This window comes from Ursus americanus, chromosome 12 (genome assembly GCF_024610735.1).
Source record: "Ursus americanus isolate L20-20 chromosome 12, mUrsAme1.1.p, whole genome shotgun sequence".
Classification (NCBI taxonomy): domain Eukaryota; kingdom Metazoa; phylum Chordata; class Mammalia; order Carnivora; family Ursidae; genus Ursus; species Ursus americanus.
Window position 1 is genome coordinate 31,514,904 of NC_142138.1, and position 21,149 is coordinate 31,536,052.

Genomic DNA, 21,149 nt, shown 5'->3' on the forward strand with positions numbered 1-21,149 from the left:
CGCTTAGTTTTAAGCGTCTGAGAACGGCCAGTGGAGAAAGGTACTGGAGTAGAAACAAGCGACAGAATGGTTAACAGGTCTGGAATTCTTCAGAAAATGGCAACAAGGGGAAAAACTGACAAGAACGTTTCAAAGTAAGGGCAACGGTATCCAATGGAATCGTCACGAGTGCGCGAGAATGGCTCTGGACTTCCAAGGGAGTGGGACGGGGGTGGAATTATCACTGCGCGGGGTAAAAGGAGCCGGGGCTGAGGGGTGCAGACGCTTCTGCAGGTGGCCGAGCGCCCGCAGGGGGGTGGGGAGGAGGACCATGTCGCCTCAATGGGGTCAATGTAGTCCCTTCAGGACTAAAGGAAGCTAACCTAGCACGTCTCCCGGCACCAAGAGGCACTCGCCCCCGGCCCCTCCCTAACAACTTGCCTTGTAGAAAGAGTTGCGGGTCCCAGGCCCCCGGAACCCAAGGCTTCGCCATCCAGGACAACTGCTCTGCCAACAAGGTCCCGCGAGAATCGAGAGATCTCGCGATACAAACCCACTAGCATCTCGCGAGTTTCCTCTAGAACCAACATGGCGGTACAGGGAAATCGGCATTTCGGAACTTGAAAAGTGCTTCATTAACGGACTGGAGAACGTGTAGAACAGGGAAATAGCAGAAAGTCTTTTCCGCCTTTTATTTCTCATCTATCCCCCCTAGTAGAGAAGAAAAGCGGTAGAAAACCCTAAAACCTCCAGTGACTACGGTTATACCACACAGACACAACATCCCTCTGCCTCAACCAGCCTCCCAGCCTATCACGTGGAGGCAGATTCTCGGCTTGCCCGTCACGTGGGCCGCTACTAAGCGAGCGCGCTCTTGTCTTCCTCCCAAGAGCCCTCCCCGCCCCCCTATCGCCCGCGCACACGTGCGCGCGCACCCCCACCCCACGTGGGGGCTTCGCCGTCGCTGCCGACGCCGCCGCCGCCTCCAACCCACCCCCTCCCGGCACTCGGCTCTAAATCCGGGTCCCAAAGCCGATGGTGCCCCGGGTTCCCTCCTCCTCCTCCATTCTCCCTACTCCATGTCTGGCCCCCACCACGTGCCCCGAGTGACTGCTCACCTTTCGTGCCCGGCAGGGCGCCGCGGGCCACTTAGGGAGGCGCCGCCGCCGTGGCCGTTCTCTGCCCCCGCCACGGCACTTGCTCGGGTGGCCGCCGCAGGAAGCTCGACAGCGGCGCCGCGGCGCTTCCAGGTGGGTCCCCGCCTCCCGCTCCTGCCACTTCCCGCAGCACCAGCGGCTCCTTCCGGTCCCCTCCTCTCTCCTCGCTGGGACGGGCGGGCGGCGGCGGCTGCAGGCGCGCTCACTACACCGCCTGCTGGTAACCGCGGCCGGTGCAGCGCCGGCGGCCTGGGAGCTGCTGAGGTCCGCCCCCGCGGTCGGCCCTCGCCTTTGCAAGAGGGTCGATCTTCTGAGGGCGGGACCCAGTTCATCCCCTGCAATAGTTTAACTTGGCCCTTCCTAGCATTTGTCGAGGAAAGGCGTCGCTGTAGCCCCGCTGTTGGAAGTCCGCTCCATCCTGCCCTTTGTGGCCTCTTGAAAAATTTGTACACGCTAGCTCCCTTAGCGGTGTGGTCTCAACTATATATGGATATTATATATGCCCCCGCCTCCTTCATCTCCAACCACACGACCCCCAACTCCCCCCTTTGGCTTTCTGGCAGTTCTACAACGCGCAGGCTCTGTTCAGTTCAAGACTTTCGGCTTGCTTTTGCCTCTGACTAGAACTCTTCAGATGTCTTTAATTCGTTGATGTTCAATGCGTACTTCAACTCCCTTCTCGAAGGTCAACATCTGAAGCTTCCAGACCACTGTATCCAAAAGAGTATACTCGCACCACCACTCTTTCTTTCTTCACCTGCGTATCTTTTTTCCTAACAGTTATCACTTCCAGACTTTGTTGGTCTCCTGCCACCAAGAACGTGAGATCCATAAAGACAGGGACTTTGTAACTTTTGTTCATTGCTGTGTCCCCAAACCTGTGTCAGGCACAAAGCAGTGTTTAATAAAACTGTAATAAAAACATGTTAGCAGGGGCTTGTGGCTGGCTCAGTCAGAAGAGCAGGCAACTCCTGATCTTGGTTGGGGTTGTGAGTTTGAGCCCCACCTTAGGTATAGAGATTACTTATATAAATAAATAAACTTTAAAAAAATAAAATGTCAACAAACTATATTGAGCATGCAGGGAAATTAAAGATTGATAATTGAAATATTGAAATTAAAGATTGATAATTAAAGATTGAAAATTAAAGATTGATACCAATAAACATTGATAGAGATAAGTACTTCCTTTGGGTTCATAGTGCCATTGACAGCCTCACCATTTATGAGCTGTGGAAAAGCTGAGCTAGATCTCCTTCCCTGTCTAAAATTAGAAAATTATATTACAAATATATAAAATCCAGAAGCCATTTTAACTGGAGCTGTCCTGCATTTGTCAAGTACTACTTCATTGCTTGTTTTCCTTGTCTTTGGACCTTTTTTTTTCAGGCAAGTGGATAACCTGCCTTTTTTTTTTTTAAGTTATTAAATGGTTGAATTGACTTTTTGTATTTTAGTTTCGAGTTCAACTCAAAATAACATCTGCTTCTAGACAAAAGGTGAGGGATATATTTTTATATTAACACATCAACAAGCCTTTCCTGAACCTAACTGGTTCCAGGCCCTATTCTAGGACTAGAGTCACAAAAATAAGGTTTCCCCACCTTGCTCTATATACTTACAGAGCCAAGTTCTATGTATAACCATAACAATGATCTCTTCTTGAGTCCTATGTGGCGGGCAATATGCTATCCTATTTTAATCTATCAACAATCTTGAGATAGATACTATTAATGTCAGGCACCAAAAAGTACTTCTCAGATACCCCTCAGAAATGAAGGACTTATTACCAGCAGCCAGGAGTGACAGACATGAGCTGTCAGCCCCTTCTGGTGTTGTTCAGTGTCACACCTTCTCCCAAAGAGGCCACATCCAAAATGACTGATCAATGTAGGGCCACTAACAGTATCTATCAGGTTGTTGGAAGGGGGTTGCCTGGGCATCTGCCTTTGGTTCAGGTCATGATCCCAGCGTCCTGGAATGGAGCCCCATGACGGGCTCTCTGCTCAGCGGGGAGTCTGCTTCTCCCTCTCCCTCTGCCTCCTGCTTCCCCCGCTTGTGTGTGTGTGCACGCTCTTTGTCTCCGCCAAATAAATAAATAAAATCTTCCCTGTTGGAAGGACTAGCCCTCCCACCTCAACATGGGACAATTCTGGTGGATCATCCTATCTGTAGAACAACTTGCATCAGCTGATGCAACTCATTAAGACTGGATCGCAGCTTGACTTCTTCCTCTCCTCAGTTCTTACCTGACAAATGATGATCCTAAGAGCATTTCCTAATTAATCTGCACACTAATCATCTAAATGTCTGGTTCCTGGAATACCCAACCTGTGACTCTCTTCACATTTTTCTGATGAGAAAATGGGCTTAGAGAGTTTATGTGATTTGCCCGAATTTGAACTGCAAAGGTTCTATGTAGAGATACAAATATCGTGGGAACAGAGGAGGTTTGGGAAAGGCTTTTTACAAGGGTTGGCATTCGAGTTATAGCATGAGTTTGCAGAGCAGACAAAAAGACTATTGTCAACTGAGGGAACTGCACGAATGAGAGTTTACAGGAATATGAGAGGGGAACTACAAGTAGCCCCAAGTGGCTGGATTCTAGGTCTTTGAAACAAGCACTAAAGAGGTAAGGGGGAAAGACCAGTTCATTGATGGTAAAGAAGATAGCGAAGGAGAGAAAACTATAGGCCTAGGTGTTGATCCTGGCCAAGTAGAAATGGATAGGAGCCCCTCAAATCTTCAGTTATCTCTAAGAGAGGGAAAAGGAGTTTCCTTGCTCTCAGAAGGAGCAACCACTGCCAAGCTCACTGGTTAAGGTCACTCCCTAATTATGATATATCCCATTTGCCCTTTGTTATTTTCATCTAGGATCACAGAATACTGAAGATGGAAGAGACTTCAAGATCATCTAATTCAGGGGTTTGTACAATATTTACTGAAGCACTGGCATTCCTTTTACAAACACAATCTTATGCCAGAATCCAATGCTTAATCCAAATAAAATGACCTGGGAATTGGCAACCACTTAACATCTCCCTTGTCCCTTACTGTGGCCTTTAAGGCACTACCTCAGAACATGCTTAGAAAACCACTGATGTAATTTGTTTTTCTTTTACTTTTTCTTTTAATACACATGCTAGGAGCTATACAAGGTGCTGGAGATACAGTACTAAACAAAGCAAGCAGTGAACAAGACAAATCCTTTTGGTGCTTACTGTCTAGTGGAGATGTTGTACACCACCCAGAAGACCAAGATATTTGCCGTATTTTTAAAAAATTATACCTTATTTCTAAAAATACATGGCTTACAAATTAAGAGGCAAAACTGAATTTAAAATAAAGTGGGAAGTCAGACAACAAGAAAACAGAAGAATAATACACAAAAATACATATTCTAAGGTCCTGAACACGTGCATTAATTCTGGCAGATGCTGTAATAAGGAAAAACAAGATCAGTTATGATAGTTTCAGTATCCGTAGGATAATAACAAACCAGTTGGTCAGAGGAGGAGTACTACTCCCAGTACTAAGACCAAAGATAAACTTGTCCCACAATTTCTCAAAACAAGACTATCTCATATAGTGAACTGTATCTTCAACAGCATCTTTATAGTAAATCCAACAACTAATTTTCTGGGGCTCTTTATTACATCTCTTCACCTAGGCTGAAGGCAATTTTTTAAGTGTGGAAGAGGTAAACAGCATAGTCCAGGTAAGAAACTCTTACAGTCTAATTTAGCACAGGGAAAGATTTGAAAATATTTAAAAGGATGATGAATGAACTATAACATTCTTCAGATGATCCTCCATTCATGATACAGTCCATAGATACTAATCTCTGGCATCTCAACTGACCCCAGGAGCATCAAGTTAGTACTGGTTTCAACATTTATTACATCACAGATCCTGAACCACTTTCCTTTCTTTTTCAATTTGTTTACAGGGTGAAGATTTTTAAAAAGTCCCTCAAAAGGAATCCTAGAATGAGAAAATCACCATTTTGCAACCTGTAATGAAACTACAGATTCAGGCAGGACTCATCAGTAGATAAAACTATTAGTGGAAAAGTTGATCAGTAACTTTACAATGGAAGAAGTGAGTTCTCACCATCTGAACCCAGATCAATCCTTATATTATTAAAAGTGGAACAACCAAATATTTTGTGACCCCGTCCTACTTCCTTCCCCTTGCTTTATCAGGCTGATCAAATGTTGTATTGCTGTCTCCCAATGAATGGCCTTTTGGTATTCAGGCCCTCACACAGTTCCCTCCCAACAGAAGACAGCAAAAATGACACTATGTCAGTTCCAGTCCTAACCTTTTAGAAGCCTACAGCATTTTCTTTCGCCCTTTTGGAATCCGCTGCCATCCCGTAAGGAAGATCAGGCTATCCTAGAGAGAAGCCACATGCAGAGGTCCTGGATACGATCCTATAGAGAAAGAGACCTTGATGGAGACGAATGTTGTGGCTCAACCAATAGCACCAAGGCCCGGGTTACGTTAGGAGCCTTTTTGAACCTTCCAACATAGCGTATCTGCCAGCTCCATGCAACCTCATGAGTGACTCCAGACAACCCACAGAATCATGAAAAATAATAAATCCTTGCTTTAAACAAGTTTTGAGGGCTTTGTTATACTACAAAACATAGCCTTCAACCTGAGTAGCATCGGGACTGCTGTTAGAGAACTACACCTGCTGCTATATTCATGAACAGTCTCACCCTTCAGTGTCCACAGGTCCTGTGGCAGAAGTTCACAGGGCTCAGAAAGAAAATTGACTTTAAACCCAAAGGGCTTATCCGATGAATCTACACCTGAATAGTTGCTATCCTAATTATGCCTTCATAATTTTGTCAAATGTATACACTTCAGGCATGAGTTACCAAAGCCATTATCTACTTAGCAATTAAAGCCATGTAGGGGGATGGACTGGGATCCTGGACTTTCTGCCATTGTAAAAAGCACTGCAGGACTATGTTATCTGTCAGGGCATATTATCTGCCCCCAAAACTGAGGAGAGAGATACATTTACTACATACTTTGTATCTTTTAAAGCATTTCCTTTCACAACAACCCAAGAAGGCAGATACTCATTTTGCACATGAGGAAACCAAAGTCAGGAACTAGTCAAGGTTATACATACAGCTAATAAGTGGCATAGTCAGTATTCAAATATGAGCAACTTAACTACAGTAGATTGATTGCATTAATAACTTTAATTGTTCATCTCTTTCTATATCCACGCCTTTTGACATGTGACTTTGCAATTCCTCTCATTAAAAGTAGATTTTATTCCCACCTCCCTTATTTCTGGGTTTCACTTGGGTAACTTGGTTTGGCCAACGAGATATTAGTAGATAGGACACATACAGAGGCCTTGAAAACAACTTGCTCCTCTGCCATGACCAAAAGAACAGGCCTGGGTTAGCCTGGTGAAGAACACAAGAAACAGAGCCCAACACAAATGAGTGAGCTCAGCCAAGGTCCCCAGACCTGCCTAGCCAATTCCCAACTGAATGCAAAGTGATGAGTGAGCCCAGCTGAGATCAGCCAAGGACTGATTAGCCGAATTCCACAGACTTGTAAAATAACTAAATGTTTTTGTATACCACTGAGTTTTTGTGGTTGTTACATAGCATCACTGCTGCATAAGTAACCAATACAGGGGTGCCTGGGTGGCTCAGTTGGTTAAGTGTCTGCCTTCAGCTCAGGTCATGATCCCAGAGTCCTGGGATGCAGCCTGACATCAGACTCCCTGCCTGCTTCTTCCTCCCCTGTGTGCTCCTGCTTTGTGGTCTCTCACTCACTTTCTTTCTCTCAAGTAAATAAAATCTTTAAAAAAAAAAAAAAAAAGAGGAAGAAAAAGGAAAAAAGTTGAGGGGTGCCTGGCTGGCTAAGTCAGTGGAGCATGCGACCTTTGAGCTCAGGGTAGTGAATTCACACCCCACGCTGTGTTTAAAGATTACATAAAAAAAAAAAGTGATAACTGAAAGCAAGGGAGTGAATGAGCTCTCTAAGTAGGCAGATATGCAGAGGGAAAAAATGGATAAAATGCAGCACCACACAAGTTTAAAGAGGGAAGTTTCTGGTACAGTAGTTACTGAGAAACAGTAATTGGATATTCTAATTGGAAATTTGTGACTTACGAGAGAAGCATAGGTTTTGGAATCAGACACATCTGGGTTTGAATTCTGACAGTTGTGTGTGCTTGGGCATATTAATCTGTAAACATGTTTAGACTAGTGCCTAACATTTGCTAAGAATTCAAGTGATTATCAGTAGTTGTGTTATTATTAAAATAGTCTTGGGGCGCCTGGGTGGCGCAGTCGTTAAGCGTCTGCCTTCGGCTCAGGGCGTGATCCTGGTGTTCTGGGATTGAGCCCCACATCAGGCTCCTCCATTGGGAGCCTGCTTCTTCCTCTCCCACTCCCCCTGCCTGTGTTCCCTCTCTCTGCTGTCTCTGTCAAATAAATAAATAAAATCTTTAAAAAAAAAAAAATAGTCTTGAATAGCCTGGTTTTTTTCCCCCTAAAGAAATACTTTCTTAACTAATCGCCTCACCCTCAATCCATCAAAATGGTAACAAGTATATTCAAACTTCTCACTTTGGAGTTAGAGGAGTAGCTTCAAAATACAGGGAAATTGCCTCTTTCTGATACAATTAACCACATATAATATTCCAAAGTTTGTTATGAAAATAGTAATGCTACTAACAAATGTGACTAACCCTATAATCTGTTTCAAAAGAATTCATTGGAAGATACATAATGGTGAATAAGAGCACAGGTATGAGGTTACACTGACTCTAGCTGGAGTCTCCTATCGGCCATTTCTTTGCTGTGTGATTTTGGGACAAGCCACTTGACCTAAGTCATAAGGTTGTATTAAGGATTAAATATAAGTATTTTAGTAGGTTGACTAAAATATCATAAACATCCAATAAATGGCAAGAAGTATTAAAAACAAACCTTTTTTGATTATCTCCAAAGCGAAAATTATAATAAACGCTAGTTATTCAGAGATAGATCAATAACATTATTGAATCCGCGAAGAGGATCATACTATAATTATGAGGCAGAAGAAAACTTAAACCTAGATATATTTTTTAAAAATTGAAATACATCTTAATGACCAATTAAGCTCATCATTTCATTAAACATCAAAACTTGAAATACTATACCAAATGACTTATTTTGCATACCTCTGATTAAGAAATAACAGGAAGATATTATAATATTGACAAACTTTATACCTCTCACTCTTAATATCCATCAAGTAAATTCAACATCCAAGTCATACATTTTAAAATCATTTTTATTGAACTAATTTTAACAACACTGTTTTAGCTGGTGGCAGTTGCCCCACACCAAAACAAACCCATTGTGAATGCTACTCAACATCCTCAAGGTAATCCAGTTTGTTTTTGTACTTGGAATATAATTAAACTTTTGACATCACATAATCAAGCAAATAGAGGTGCATACTATATTATCCAAAAAGACTTTATGCATTTCATTAAAAAAATCATTTTGCAAGTGGTTTTAGCTTTATCAACAATCTCATCAACACATTCCATACTTCATGCTCTCAAAATAAAAAGTGCCCTAAAACTAACTCTAAGTTTTTTATTGATATTAATGAATACTATCCAGGGTTATAGGAATTAAAGTTTAACATTTTACAGTATAAGAGGCAATAAGTTACGGATATCTGCTGACACAAATTCCACTCAAACTAAATACATCCTTGATACATTCAAAAAGACATATTGTAAATATTAATATGCTAGTTTATATGCTGCAGTGCAAAAGAAGTGACACCCTAACGTTTCCTGAGCTTTAGGAAATTAACATTTTTCTGACTACAACTCTCAATTTAAAATAGGCCCTTTATTATATGAAGCCATGTCAAAACTATACAATTAAATTAGGGTTTTGGAGAACTGAAAGATTGGTCAGAGTTACGGTGTTTTAAGGTAATGAAAAAGTTTCCAAAGAAAAGTATTTACAAAACTACAAAGGATAGTATGGATTTGCATGTAGTATAAAGATCAAAGATAACCTACTGATTACCAAATGATCACAATTATCCCTTCTCTTTCAAAAATATTACACTGAAAGACTTTATGGTAAGTTATCTAGCATTAAATATACCAACCTGTAGTATATCACACATTTTAACACATTCTTCCATAATGCCCAGTAGAAGGAATAAAATATTAAAAATCAAGAAAATAAACATGCTTTTAGGAATGTTTTTGCATGTGTATGTGAGAGGAAATGAAAATGATTTCTCATTAGAACTCTCTATACCCTCAAAATTACAAAGACCGAGTTTCTACTTCAATTTTTTCTTCTGCTTGTAGTGTATCAGGGTCAACATGAACAACTGGAGGTCGTAGGATAACTTCAGGCCCTCCACCATATATAGATTGTAGAAAATTCCACGTTTCTTCAGAAATCTGACCAGAATCTGCTCCTAGAATTAAGTGCAAATAGAAAGAATAATATTTACAAACCTACATATTCATATTGCAAAACCTCCATACTGTACCCCCCAGCATGAATCTTCCAGGGATAACTGAGAACTTCCAGCACATGAATTTCCAGACTACCAGCCCATATTGTTATAAGCTGCAACATTATGGTCTTAGTACTTTTTCCTAGCTACTATCAACAGCCTTAAACCTTTCCTCACAGGGCGCCTGGGTGGCGCAGTGGTTGAGCGTCTGCCTTCGGCTCAGGGCGTGATCCCAGCGTTCTGGGATCGAGCGCCACATCGGGCTCCTTCCTAGGAGCCTGCTTCCTCCTCTCCCACTCCCCCTGCTTGTGTTCCCTCTCTCGCTGGCTGTCTCTGTCAAATAAAAAAAAAATAAAAAAAAAACCTTTCCTCACTTAACAAACATTGGCAGCTTTTCCACTATTTAACTTCTTCGTGTATGAATTATATCACTGAGCTGGGTAAAAAAGTGGCACAGATGGCTAGTAATGTTATATTCTTGACAGTGACAAATGGCTTAAGTATTAGTCAACTTACCTTGCCTGAGCATCACATTGCCACACTTAGTGACTGCAATTTTAGTGTTATCAATAGGACCTGGAGGATCTAAGTCAAAAGGAAAAACAAAGGATCAAAATGCATACTTTTCAAAGAAATGTACCAAAGAATTACGTATTACTGTGCCTGAAATAATTGAGGGATGTAACTATATAATCAAATTGATTATTTTGTAGTTAGATTATTACAGTTAATTTTTAACTATCTTCTGAGCCTCTTCCTTTTTGGGTCTTCATTCCCATCCCAAAATAGAACCAAGAAAGGAAGGGGGGGGAGGCTCTCTCACTACCATCTAAAAATCTCACTCTTAACTGTCCATTTGAGGACTACAGGTTAAAATGCACTTTTTTTTTTATGTTATAAAAGAATAATTCTTTTGTAATTTAAAAAGAAATTATGTAATTCTTGAATTATTTCAGACTGTCATTACTTAAACTAAAAACAATAAAAGCATTATAAAATGAAATGTCCACACAGTATGTCACTGTAATGGTTAAACCATTATGTAACCAGTCTTATTGTTGGGTGGATTTTTTTTAACTTTTCAATATTAAGATTGTAGACTAAATTTGTTCAGTTCCTTATTCCTGCTGGGAATATGCTGTAAGTCATGACATAGGTTTAAAACAACTAACCAGAATATAAGCTAGAATGTTAGATCCCTGAGGGCAGGGATCTTTTTCGCTTTTGTTCACTGGTGTAATCCCAAGTGCATACAGATATTCAAAAAATATTTGTCTAATAAACAAAAAATCAGCAAAGAATTTCATTTTTCAGTTAACTACTTACCTCCATCTTTACCCTTCACAAAACTTTCCCATTCTCTAAACCACTGCATACTGATGCAATAAAAAGTAGCTGGAGAGTCCTCCTCTTGGAATGCTCTGTTGAGCTACAGGGAGAAAAAAATCAGTCACCTAATATCTAGAACTTGCTTTATAGCAGAACAATACAACCATTTTACTTTAGCATTTGATAAGGCCAATTCCTCATAAAGAATGTGATGTACATTGAGCTAAGTTATCTTAGTACCACTGTAATACCTATTAGTAAACAAGTAAGTCTACATTATGTCTCAAAATTTACAAGTACACACGAAAGAAGAATGACACTGAGTAAATCAAAATGGTCAAGGCAAGTCTTCAAAGCAATAAATACTCTACATACTTACTAAAAATCAAATGTGTAAATCTTATTTAAATATACTATGTCCACTGTCTACCCTTTACTTCTGTTCACTTAAGATATTGGTGGACACATTGTTATTACAAACACAATGCTGCAATGAATAATCTTGTACATGTCGTAAATAAAATCTTTAAAAAAGGGGGGGGGGGTTCAGTAAATTTATAGTTTTGCAACCACCACCACAAACCAGTTTAGAACACTTCTCACACCCCAAAGAGTTCCCCTCCACCATTCTACAGTTTCTACAGTCCATCTCTTGTTCTCAGCCCCAGGAAACCACTGATTTACATTGTCTTTATTGTTTCCCATTTTTCAGATGTTTCATATAAATGGAATTTGACATCACACAGCCTTTTCACATCTATCTTCTTCCATTTGGCATAATGTTTCGGAGGTTCAACCATGTTGCTGCATGCATCAATAATCGAATCTTTTTTTATTGCCAGTAGTATTCTATTGTAGAGCTACCATATTTTGTTTATTTGCCAGCTGATAACATTTCAATTGTTCCCAGTTTGAGTCAATTATAAGCAATATTGCTATGAACATCTGTGTATAAGTTTTTTTTTCCTTTCCTTTTTTTTTTTTTTAAAGTAAGCTTTATACCTAACATGGGACTCAACTCATGACCCCATGATCAAGAGTCGCATGCTCTACGGACTGAGCCAGCTAGATGCCCCCTGTGTACAGGTTTTTGTGAACATAAGTTTTCATTTCTCTGGAGTAAATACTCAGGGGTGACATTGCTAAGTCACATGCTAAGTGTTTATTTAACCTACAAGAAATTGTCAAACTGTCATTTAGCATGTAACATTTTGCATTCCCACCAGCATATGACAATTCCAGTTGTTCCACATTCTTGCTAGCGTTTGATATTATCCACTTATTTTAGCCATTCTAAAAACTGTGTGATAGTATTTCATGAATTTTAAGTTGTATTTCCTAATGGCTGCTGATAGTGTTTCTTTTCATGTATTTACTAGTCATACCATCTTAGAAATAATGTCTATTAAAATTTTTTTTCTTTTTTTTTTTTAAGAGAGAGAGCACAAGAGGGAGAGGAAAAGACAATTTTAAGCAGGTTCCACTCCACACTCAGCACAGAGCCTGACATAGGGTTCAACCTCACTCACAACCATGAGATCATGAGCTAAGCCGAAATCAAGAGTCGGATGCTTAACCAACTGAGCCACCCAGGTGCCCCTATTTTCCTTAGTTTTAAACTGAAACATTTGTCTTAGTTGTATGAATCCTTTATATAGTTTGGAGATAGACTTTTGATGACATGTGATTTACAAATACCTAGAACTTACACTGGATTTGGTTCTAGCTTCCTGACCTACAATGTTTTTCCCAGTACCACCATTCTTGGTCTTTTTTCCCCGCCACCATTCTTGGTCCTACTGAATGTCTCATTCACTGAGATAATATCCCACATTACTTCTAACTACGGAACTTATTTTACACAAAATAAATGAAGAAATAGGCTCACGTCCATGGGAGTCACTGACCTTATCATGTGGCATCACCTAAAAGCTGCTGGCCTATTGAAGACTCAGTTTTTGTATGCGGTGACAAAACTTTATGGGGTTGGTACTATCCTCTATGCTGTGGTATGTGCGACAAACCAGAAACCAATACATGGTGTTGTTTTTCCCATAACCAGAATATATGAGGCTAGGTACCAGATAAATAAACTAGGAGGATGTATCCATTAGTACCTAATGACATATTCACGAAAGCGTTGCTTCTTATCTCCACAACTTTGGCCTCTAATAGTTAGGAGGTATTTGATTCCAAAGGGAAACAACAATGGTTTTACTGGACTGAAAGTCGAAATACTCCTCTGGCTATGTCACTGAACCGAAACGCAGAGTGGGTTACAGGACTGGTTATATAAAGGGTGAAATAAAATGACCACTATACAATAGGAGCAAGGAGGATTACAGCTGAAAACCAGATTAAACCCATTGTACTGGTTTCAGAGGGCTGCTGTAACAAATTACCACAAACTTGGTGCCTGAAAACAAATATTTCATCTCCCAAAGTTCTGGAGAACAGAAGCCCAAAATCAAGGTATAGGCAGGAACATACTTTCAGGGAGACTTTAGGGGAAATTCTGTTCCTTGCTTCTTCAAGCTTCTGCTTTGTGGCTGTATATTCTCATCTCTGCCTCCTGTCTTCATATGGCTTTTACCTTTTCTGTCTATCTCTTCTGTGTATCTTCTTTGTAAGGATATTTATCACTGAATTTAGGGTCCACGCAGATAATCCAGGATGACCTCATCTCAATATCCTTAAATTAATTACATATAAAAGACCCTTTTTCAAGTAAGGTTACATTCACAGTTAAGGTCAAGTCACAGAGATTCGAACATGGAGATAACCTTTTTTGGGGACTACCATTCAACCCACTGGCAGACACCATTCAGTATTTCCATATGCAGAGGTTAAAAGCTAACAGACTAGAGAAATCTAAACCAAGATTACAAAGACCTCAGATTCTTCTGAAATCATAGTCTGGGTTACTTTACCAGGTAAACACAACCATAACCAACTGAAGTGCTGATTAAGAAAACAGGGAATATGGAATGGGTAAATAATCAGCTGTAGACATACATTTCTTCCTTACTGCATATACATATCTGTAAACATTTACCAAATTTGTGAAAAATCACCAATTTACTTTTCCTTCCTTTCATTCCTCTATTTTTTAAGATTTTTTTAAGATTTTATTTGAGAGAAAGAGAGAGAGTGCACGAGCATGAGTGGGGGGAGGGGCCAAGGAAGCAGGCTCCCCACTGAGCAGAGAGCCCAAGGTGGGGCTCAATCCCAGGACCCTGAGATCATGACCTGAGCCAAAGGCAGATGCTTAACCGACTGAGCCACCCAGGTGCCCCAATATTCTTTAGATCACAGTATAAAAAGGAGATTGTGACTGAACTGACTGGACTAAAGATGAATGACTAACATCCGAAAGTGGATATAGTGACTCATAGAACTCTGGGTCTCCAAAGTTTAGGAAAAGGTAAATGCAGCATGTGTTAGTACATGAGCTAGTTGCACAGTGTTAAATAGAAATGTAAAACTGTTGCTACTGCTGTTGCTTACATGTATGAATGTGTATAAATGCTGAGCTGACAAGAGGCAGACTTCACTGTACGGCCCGTACTGCATCATTTCCATTCATTCTTACACTCTCTTCTGTGAAGAGGAGAAGCCTACATTTTCCAAGACACCATGCCAGTAGTACTCCAGGTTAGGCACTATCAATGGTATATGCAATATGTGGAAGTCACGAAGGAAATTTTTCTCCCCACTGGTGGCAGCTGTGACTGAGGCATCCACAGATGGCATATGTAGGATTTTGCCACCACTTCCAAGCATCTTCCCAAGAATCCTTCACTTGGTGTCACAGGCTAACATCTTTAACAGCAGTATCTTGCATTATATGAGCACCCTTAAAATAACCCACCAGGATCCTGAGATTAGCAGCTTATCAGGTTTCTTAGATTTCTGAGCCTTCTCCTAAGATTTACCAGTGGCAAGCAGTAGAGATAATTTCCAGAGGTTTTGTGCAGTTTTTAATTTTTTAACTTTGAAACAATCTCAAACTTACAGGAAAACTCCAATGTAACACAAAGAAATTTTCTTTCTTCAGACCACTGAGAGTAAGTTGCTAAACATGTTCCTTTCCTCCAAACATCTTGGTGTAATTTCATATGTACAAGGACATTTTCCTACAAAACTAATACAAATGACAAAAATCTGGAAATTAACATTGATATGAAGCAGCCATTTCTCTAAGGAAGGCTGGTACCTTTTAGTGGAAAAAGATGTTAAGAAGCCAAAACGTGATGAGAGTTAGGTATTATCCTTGCTCCCAGGCCCTTTTAGTAACAAAGTTAGGCAATCATTTGGTATATCATTTGTTTCTATATATGTATACACACGCACACACACACACACCTGTACCTATGTATGTATGAATGTATGACCATGAGTTCACAAAGGCACCTACAAATCCGATCTAATACTAATAGCACAATCTATTTTAGTTTTCTTCCTTTCCACATCTGTAACTCTCTTATCTGAGCAATGAGAAATCTGGCTCTCATTGTACTTATTATTTGATGAATTCTACATATGGAACCAATCTCTCAATTCTATCACTCACCATCCCCCAACCCCCAACCAACACAGGTATCCATTCTCATCTTGCCTGGGCTTCAATGGGCACACAGTGCCCTGACTGGGCACGCACCACGAAAGTTTTCCTTAACCTGTCTGGGCTCTGAAACAACCCACTATCCCCACTCCTACCTCCAGCATGGCAGCCTAACCTACTCCCAGATTTCCTAAGAGTCAGCAGTGGTCTCCTTGACCTTCACTGCCCAGTCCTTTCAGTAGATGTTTAAGTCTTTCTTTGCCTATATTCTTCTTATACTCAAAATACTTAGAATGGTTTCTGTTCCCCAAACCCTAATGGATACAGCCATTAGCCATTTATTTAAGCATTCATGGAATGAACTATTTTAAATATTCAACTAAAATTTGCCTCCTTAGGTTTAGGAAACAAATGAGGCCCAAGCACAACAAACAAATCGATACCTATACTATCTTCCTGTGTGTGTGAAAATTTCTTTACTTTAGGCAACAGCACACACACAAAAATCCTAAATCCACGAAAAGAAGCAGGTATATGCGTATGTGTAAATGTGTGCTGGGCAGCCATAACATGAAACATACTGTTCATCTGTCTATTTAACAACATCTTCCCCTCTCTTACTGAAAGAATCTTAATTTTCCCTTACAAAATTACCATCCCTCCACCAAGATAGTCTTAGTAGGATTATCAATGCATATGCCTCTAAGGTGACCCAAATTCTACTAGGATTCCATACTGTGTATTTGGATCATAAATATATAGTTGGAGCTATGGTACTGACAACAACACATTGAAGAGACTTACTTCTTGCTACCTAGATAATTGGAACTGTACTAGTCCTTGTTCATAAAACCTGGCAGTTTAGCAGTGGACATAAAATAATAATAACCTAGGGATGTCTGGGTGGCTCAGTTGGTTAAGTCTGCCTTTGGCTCAGGTCATGATCCCAGGGTCCTGGGATTGAGTCCCCCACCTGAGCCTGCTTCTCCCTCTGCTTGCTGCTCCCCCTGCTTGTGCTCTCTCTCTGACAAATAAGTAAATAAAATCTTTTAAAAATAGTAATAATAATAGTAACCTAGACTGGTAATTTGCTATAATTAACCAGTAATACTATGACTGTTTCTTCTCTTTAATTACTTATCTTATTATCTATAAATTACTTCATTTTGCCTCTCTGAATTAGTGCATATCATTAGTGCATGCTTAAATGTTTCTTTTTTCTCAACCACTGTGATGTTTGTTTGTTTGTTTGTTTATTTTAATTTGACAGAGAGAGGGAACACCAGCAGAGGGAGAGGGAGAAGCAGGCTTCCCGCTGAGCAGGGAGCCGGATGTGCTGAGCAGGGAGCCGGATGCGGGGCTTGATCCTAGAACGCTGGGATCATGACCTGAGCTGAAGGCAGACGCTTAAAGACTGAGCCACTCAGGAGCCCCCACTGTGATGTTTTAAAACTTCAGAACCTAAAACCCTCAAATAGTTCTGAGCCCACAGAAAAAAACCTGAATTTGCATATGGATAGGTCATTTAGTCAACATATACACATTTAAATGATTTTGAGTAGAGTTGGCACACAATGTTACATTTCAGCTTCAGGTAAAGGACATAGTGATTCCGTAAGTTTATACATTATACTGTGTTCACCACAAGTGTAGCTGCCATCTGTCTTGATCCATCACTAACATAGCATCATTGACTATATTCCTTACACTATGCCTTTTATTCCTGTGACTTATTCATTCCATAACCAGAACCTGTATCTCCTACTCCCCCACATTTAAATGGTTTTTAATTTACTTGCATGTTGATCCTTTTCAAAAAGTAGATAATGTGATGTATTTTAAAACTGCCAAAGGCTAATTCCACTGTATTGGTAACTGTGAAAACTGCACAGATATAGTTTACATTTCCTTAAAAAGATCAAATAGATTATTTAAAAAAAAAAACAAACCCAAAACAAGCAAACAAACAAGAAAAACCTAGTTGTTTAGCTCTTCTATTCATTCTGTGACCACTTTCAGATTGTTGCCTGCAATCAAGGAATGCTTCACAACATACTCATTTTAAGGGGTTTATCTTAAGTAGAGACAGTCCCACAAAACAATACTATATTTCACAACAAGATGGAAGTAGAGAATGTAGTCTGGGTAGATGCTTTCAGAAAAACACTAACTGAAGGAAACCTATAATTTACCATTTCAGTGGATTACCTGCAAATGCCAATCTGTAAAACAAAATTCATTACCATGAAAATAAAAATCCCACAAAAGAACTTAACTCACTAGAATTTCAGTGACCTGTCTCTCACTGTTATACACCCAGAACACTTAAAATCTATTACGACTCTTCCATCTAATCATTTCATTAATATAATATAGTTAATGTAATAGTTCTACTAATTGTCAGTTCTTTATCCTAGATCACATTTACAATTCAAAAAGCATCACTTTTACCCGAATAAAAATTTCCAATTCAGTTTTTCTTCTTTTTTCAATTTTCTCTGCCTCAATTTGGCAAGTGTGACAAATGTACAGATGGTTGACAGCTGGTCCTCCTCCATACCTACAGCATGAAGAATTTAATAATTATGATAATGTTGAAGAAAGTGGATGTTCTAGGAAATTTGTCTCCAACTGAGTTAGTGGTTAAATCCCTAGTAAAGAATACATCCCCACAGTAAAACTCTCAGTCATAATTAAACTAATGTAAAAATCGTATGATTTTAACAACTTGATTTTATGTTTATCGGTCAATGACTCAATTTATTGACTAACCATCTTTGTATTTTAACTTTCCCTTATGGGTATTTCTGCTACCAAATATGTTAGAGTCAACAACAAATTACAATACAACATAAATCTTAGTTCAATGCAGCCATAGTCTTAATCAAATTTTAATCAGAAGGAGGCTTTCTCTTCAGTATGTAACTAAGTAAATATAGTAAGGAAATTATATATGAAATGCTTTAAAATAAAATTTAAAACTTTAAAATTTCAGAGTTAAATATCACCATATGCTTTTACAGATATAGATAATTAGAATTACATTATCTAGACTAGCATCACATTAACTACAAAGTCTTTCTATTCAAATTTCAGAATGAAAAATGATGGAAAACAGAGGATTTCCTACATAAGCAACATAAGGCACAAGGAGCATATGTGAAATAATACAATTCCCTTTTAAATAGTTTCACCAACTGATTTTCACAATACCATATTGTCTGATTTAAAAAACAAACCTGCTATATAGGTTATCCCAAATGTTCTGAGGCAGCATCAAAACCAGGTCTTCAATATAACCAGCTTTTCGTGGAGGAACACCTAAAAAAGTTCAGATGGGTGTGTCTCATTCTTAAATTCCTTTATACAACTTTCAAAAGTTAAACTCCTTTTTAAACTGATTTAATCACTGGCATTTTTAAATCATTGTTCTTAAAATTTAAGTATAAGCATTTCTGGTGATTATGTTCCTAAAAATGAACATATTTCTTGAAGTAGAGAAAAATCAGCTAACCAAGATCTTCAAGTAACTTAATGTAAATCTTTACTAAACCTTGGCTATATATTCAGAGAAATCAAAGAAAAATAAGAGACAATCTTTCCTTCATAGAGCTTGAGCTAGCAAAAGGAACAAGGCACTTATATACCTAACTATAATAAAAGGCAGTCAAAGATAAATACCATTAAAACTTTATGGGGAAATAGTAGTTCACTTGGGGAAATAATAAGAGATAAATTCACATACCGAAACCTTCCCTTTCAAGGTTTAGGTTTCTATATCCACTAGAGGATATTCCTACTATCTCTTGCGGTTTCACTACAAAAATAGTTAATTAACAAGAATATTAAGTCTTCAACCAATGAAATTTAATCAAGGAGTCACATTTATCATGGGTACAAACACAAACGTAGCCGATCACAAAGGCTTAAGTTATATATAGCAAGTAAGTGTAAGAGGCTTTTTTTGTTAAATTCCAAATACATTACTTAGGAAAAGAGCCACCTATTAATTTAGACAAAAGGGATAAGAATCATGGATCTATCTGGGAGCTGAATGCCTCTCAGCCGAAAAAAATAATGTGTAATAGAAGTGCTCACTGTACCATAACTGGCTGCATCTATCTCTGCCTCTACTATGAAATTAGAGTTTAGAGAACAGAAATAGTATCCTTGGTATTCTCAGGGTCTAGCACAGGGTTTGGAACAGGTTCTCAACAATCATCTCTTCTATGAAGAGGCTACAGATGGCCTGTAAATCGAAGAAAAAGCCAATTTCTGGAACTAGAAAATTAAACACATTTAAGTTAGACTGCAGATGAAGAAATGAGAAGTGGAAGAGGAAAACTTCTGGCTCTTCCTAATTTGTAAATTATTTAACAGCAAACCCCTACCACTACTTTTCGTTACAAAATTTCTTACCTCCATGAATACAGAGAAAATCGTTATTTGAAATAGGGCCAGGTTCAGCAAAGGTCTTAAATTTATTTAGCCACTGTCGAGAAATATAAAACTGAAGGAGACTTGGCTCCATTATGTTCAATAAATTTGATATCCTTCGTCTCTCTTTTTGTGCCTCTTCACTACTTTTCCTGTTAAGGACAATGATTCGTTAAACTTAACATGCATTTTACTCCATCACACTAGTAAATGGATTTTTCCTCTTAGCACACACAGTAATACCATGAATCTTACTAGGCTTGGGGCTTATTCAAGAGAAATGTACTTTATATCACCCCCCCAACTACATTATATACCCCTAAAGGGCAACAATTTATATCATAACTACTATACTATCAACACTTCTATCGTAACTACTGATAATCCACCTAACCACTGGCACACAGTAGGCATTCAAATGTTTGTCAATAAGATCAATCTAAATAATGTTTTCTTCTTTCAGTAGCTAGTATTTAACCTTTTACAAGATACTGAAAAATATCAGAGATCCATTTTGATAGTAATACCTCCTTTATTAGCTATTTTAGGAGAAAATTTGGTATTTAATTCCTACCATCAGTGCCTAATTTATCAAAACCTATCTTCCTAAAACAAAAGCTATTCCTTTGACCTTCAACTAAATGATTTAACATCTTCCTAAGAAAAGATCATTCTGCACACAACCTTTCACTTTACTCACAAAATGAAATGAGAATAAAACAATTTCTAATCTTTACTCAGCAATACATTTTGAGAGTCTTAGAAGTTATAACCCCAAAGCAAGACGTTCTTCCATATTTGTCAAAATAGCCTATCCATGAGAATTACTTCCTTACCTATAGAAAAGAACATAAGCTTCTGCATTTTGTACAGTAGATTCTGAAACTTCAGTGACACTTTGATCATCAAATTCATACCAGAGATTATTTAAATTGTTTCGGCAGTAGGCAATATAGTGTCCACCTGAATTTGAATTGAAAAAATTTAAATAATTTCAGTAATACAAAATTAACATAAGAATTAAAGTACTTTTTAGGGGCGCCTGGGTGGCACAGCGGTTAATCGTCTGCCTTCGGCTCAGGGCGTGATCCCGGCGTTACGGGATCGAGTCCCACATCAGGCTCTTCCGCTATGAGCCTGCTTCTTCCTCTCCCACT

At 39.1% G+C, this 21,149-nt stretch overlaps 3 protein-coding genes across 9 annotated transcripts in view; 1 reads left to right on the forward strand and 2 right to left on the reverse strand.

The window, feature by feature from the left end:
• Positions 1-1,238, reverse strand: part of ZZZ3 (zinc finger ZZ-type containing 3) — a 102,262-nt gene extending 101,024 nt beyond the window's left edge. For 5 of the 6 annotated variants that reach the window (XM_087866020.1, XM_087866018.1, XM_087866021.1 and 2 more), the window contains exon 1: positions 1,098-1,238. The gene's annotated coding sequence lies outside the window, so the exon portion shown is untranslated. Of the gene's footprint in view, positions 1-420; positions 881-1,097 lie in introns of those variants that run through there. The other variant, XM_087866017.1, reaches the window with a different exon arrangement.
• LOC148109166 (uncharacterized) lies at positions 179-7,601 on the forward strand. The gene is made up of 5 exons (XM_087866316.1): positions 179-232; positions 428-633; positions 755-1,229; positions 4,011-4,061; positions 5,086-7,601. The coding sequence occupies exons 1-5, from the start codon at positions 179-181 to the stop codon at positions 5,098-5,100; spliced, it is 801 nt and encodes a 266-aa protein (XP_087722442.1). The 3' UTR covers positions 5,101-7,601.
• Positions 7,602-8,438: 837 nt separating this feature from the next.
• The window catches only part of USP33 (ubiquitin specific peptidase 33), a 51,976-nt gene continuing 39,265 nt past the window's right edge, over positions 8,439-21,149 (reverse strand). For both annotated transcript variants that reach the window (XM_045801975.2, XM_045801974.2), the window contains exons 18-24: positions 20,829-20,955; positions 19,975-20,144; positions 18,795-18,876; positions 18,007-18,115; positions 10,989-11,091; positions 10,179-10,247; positions 8,439-9,620 (exon numbers count right to left, since the gene is read on the reverse strand). In XM_045801975.2, the coding sequence (XP_045657931.1) occupies positions 9,463-9,620; positions 10,179-10,247; positions 10,989-11,091; positions 18,007-18,115; positions 18,795-18,876; positions 19,975-20,144; positions 20,829-20,955 (818 nt within the window). In that variant the 3' untranslated portion in view covers positions 8,439-9,462. The remainder of the gene's footprint in view (positions 9,621-10,178; positions 10,248-10,988; positions 11,092-18,006; positions 18,116-18,794; positions 18,877-19,974; positions 20,145-20,828; positions 20,956-21,149) is intronic.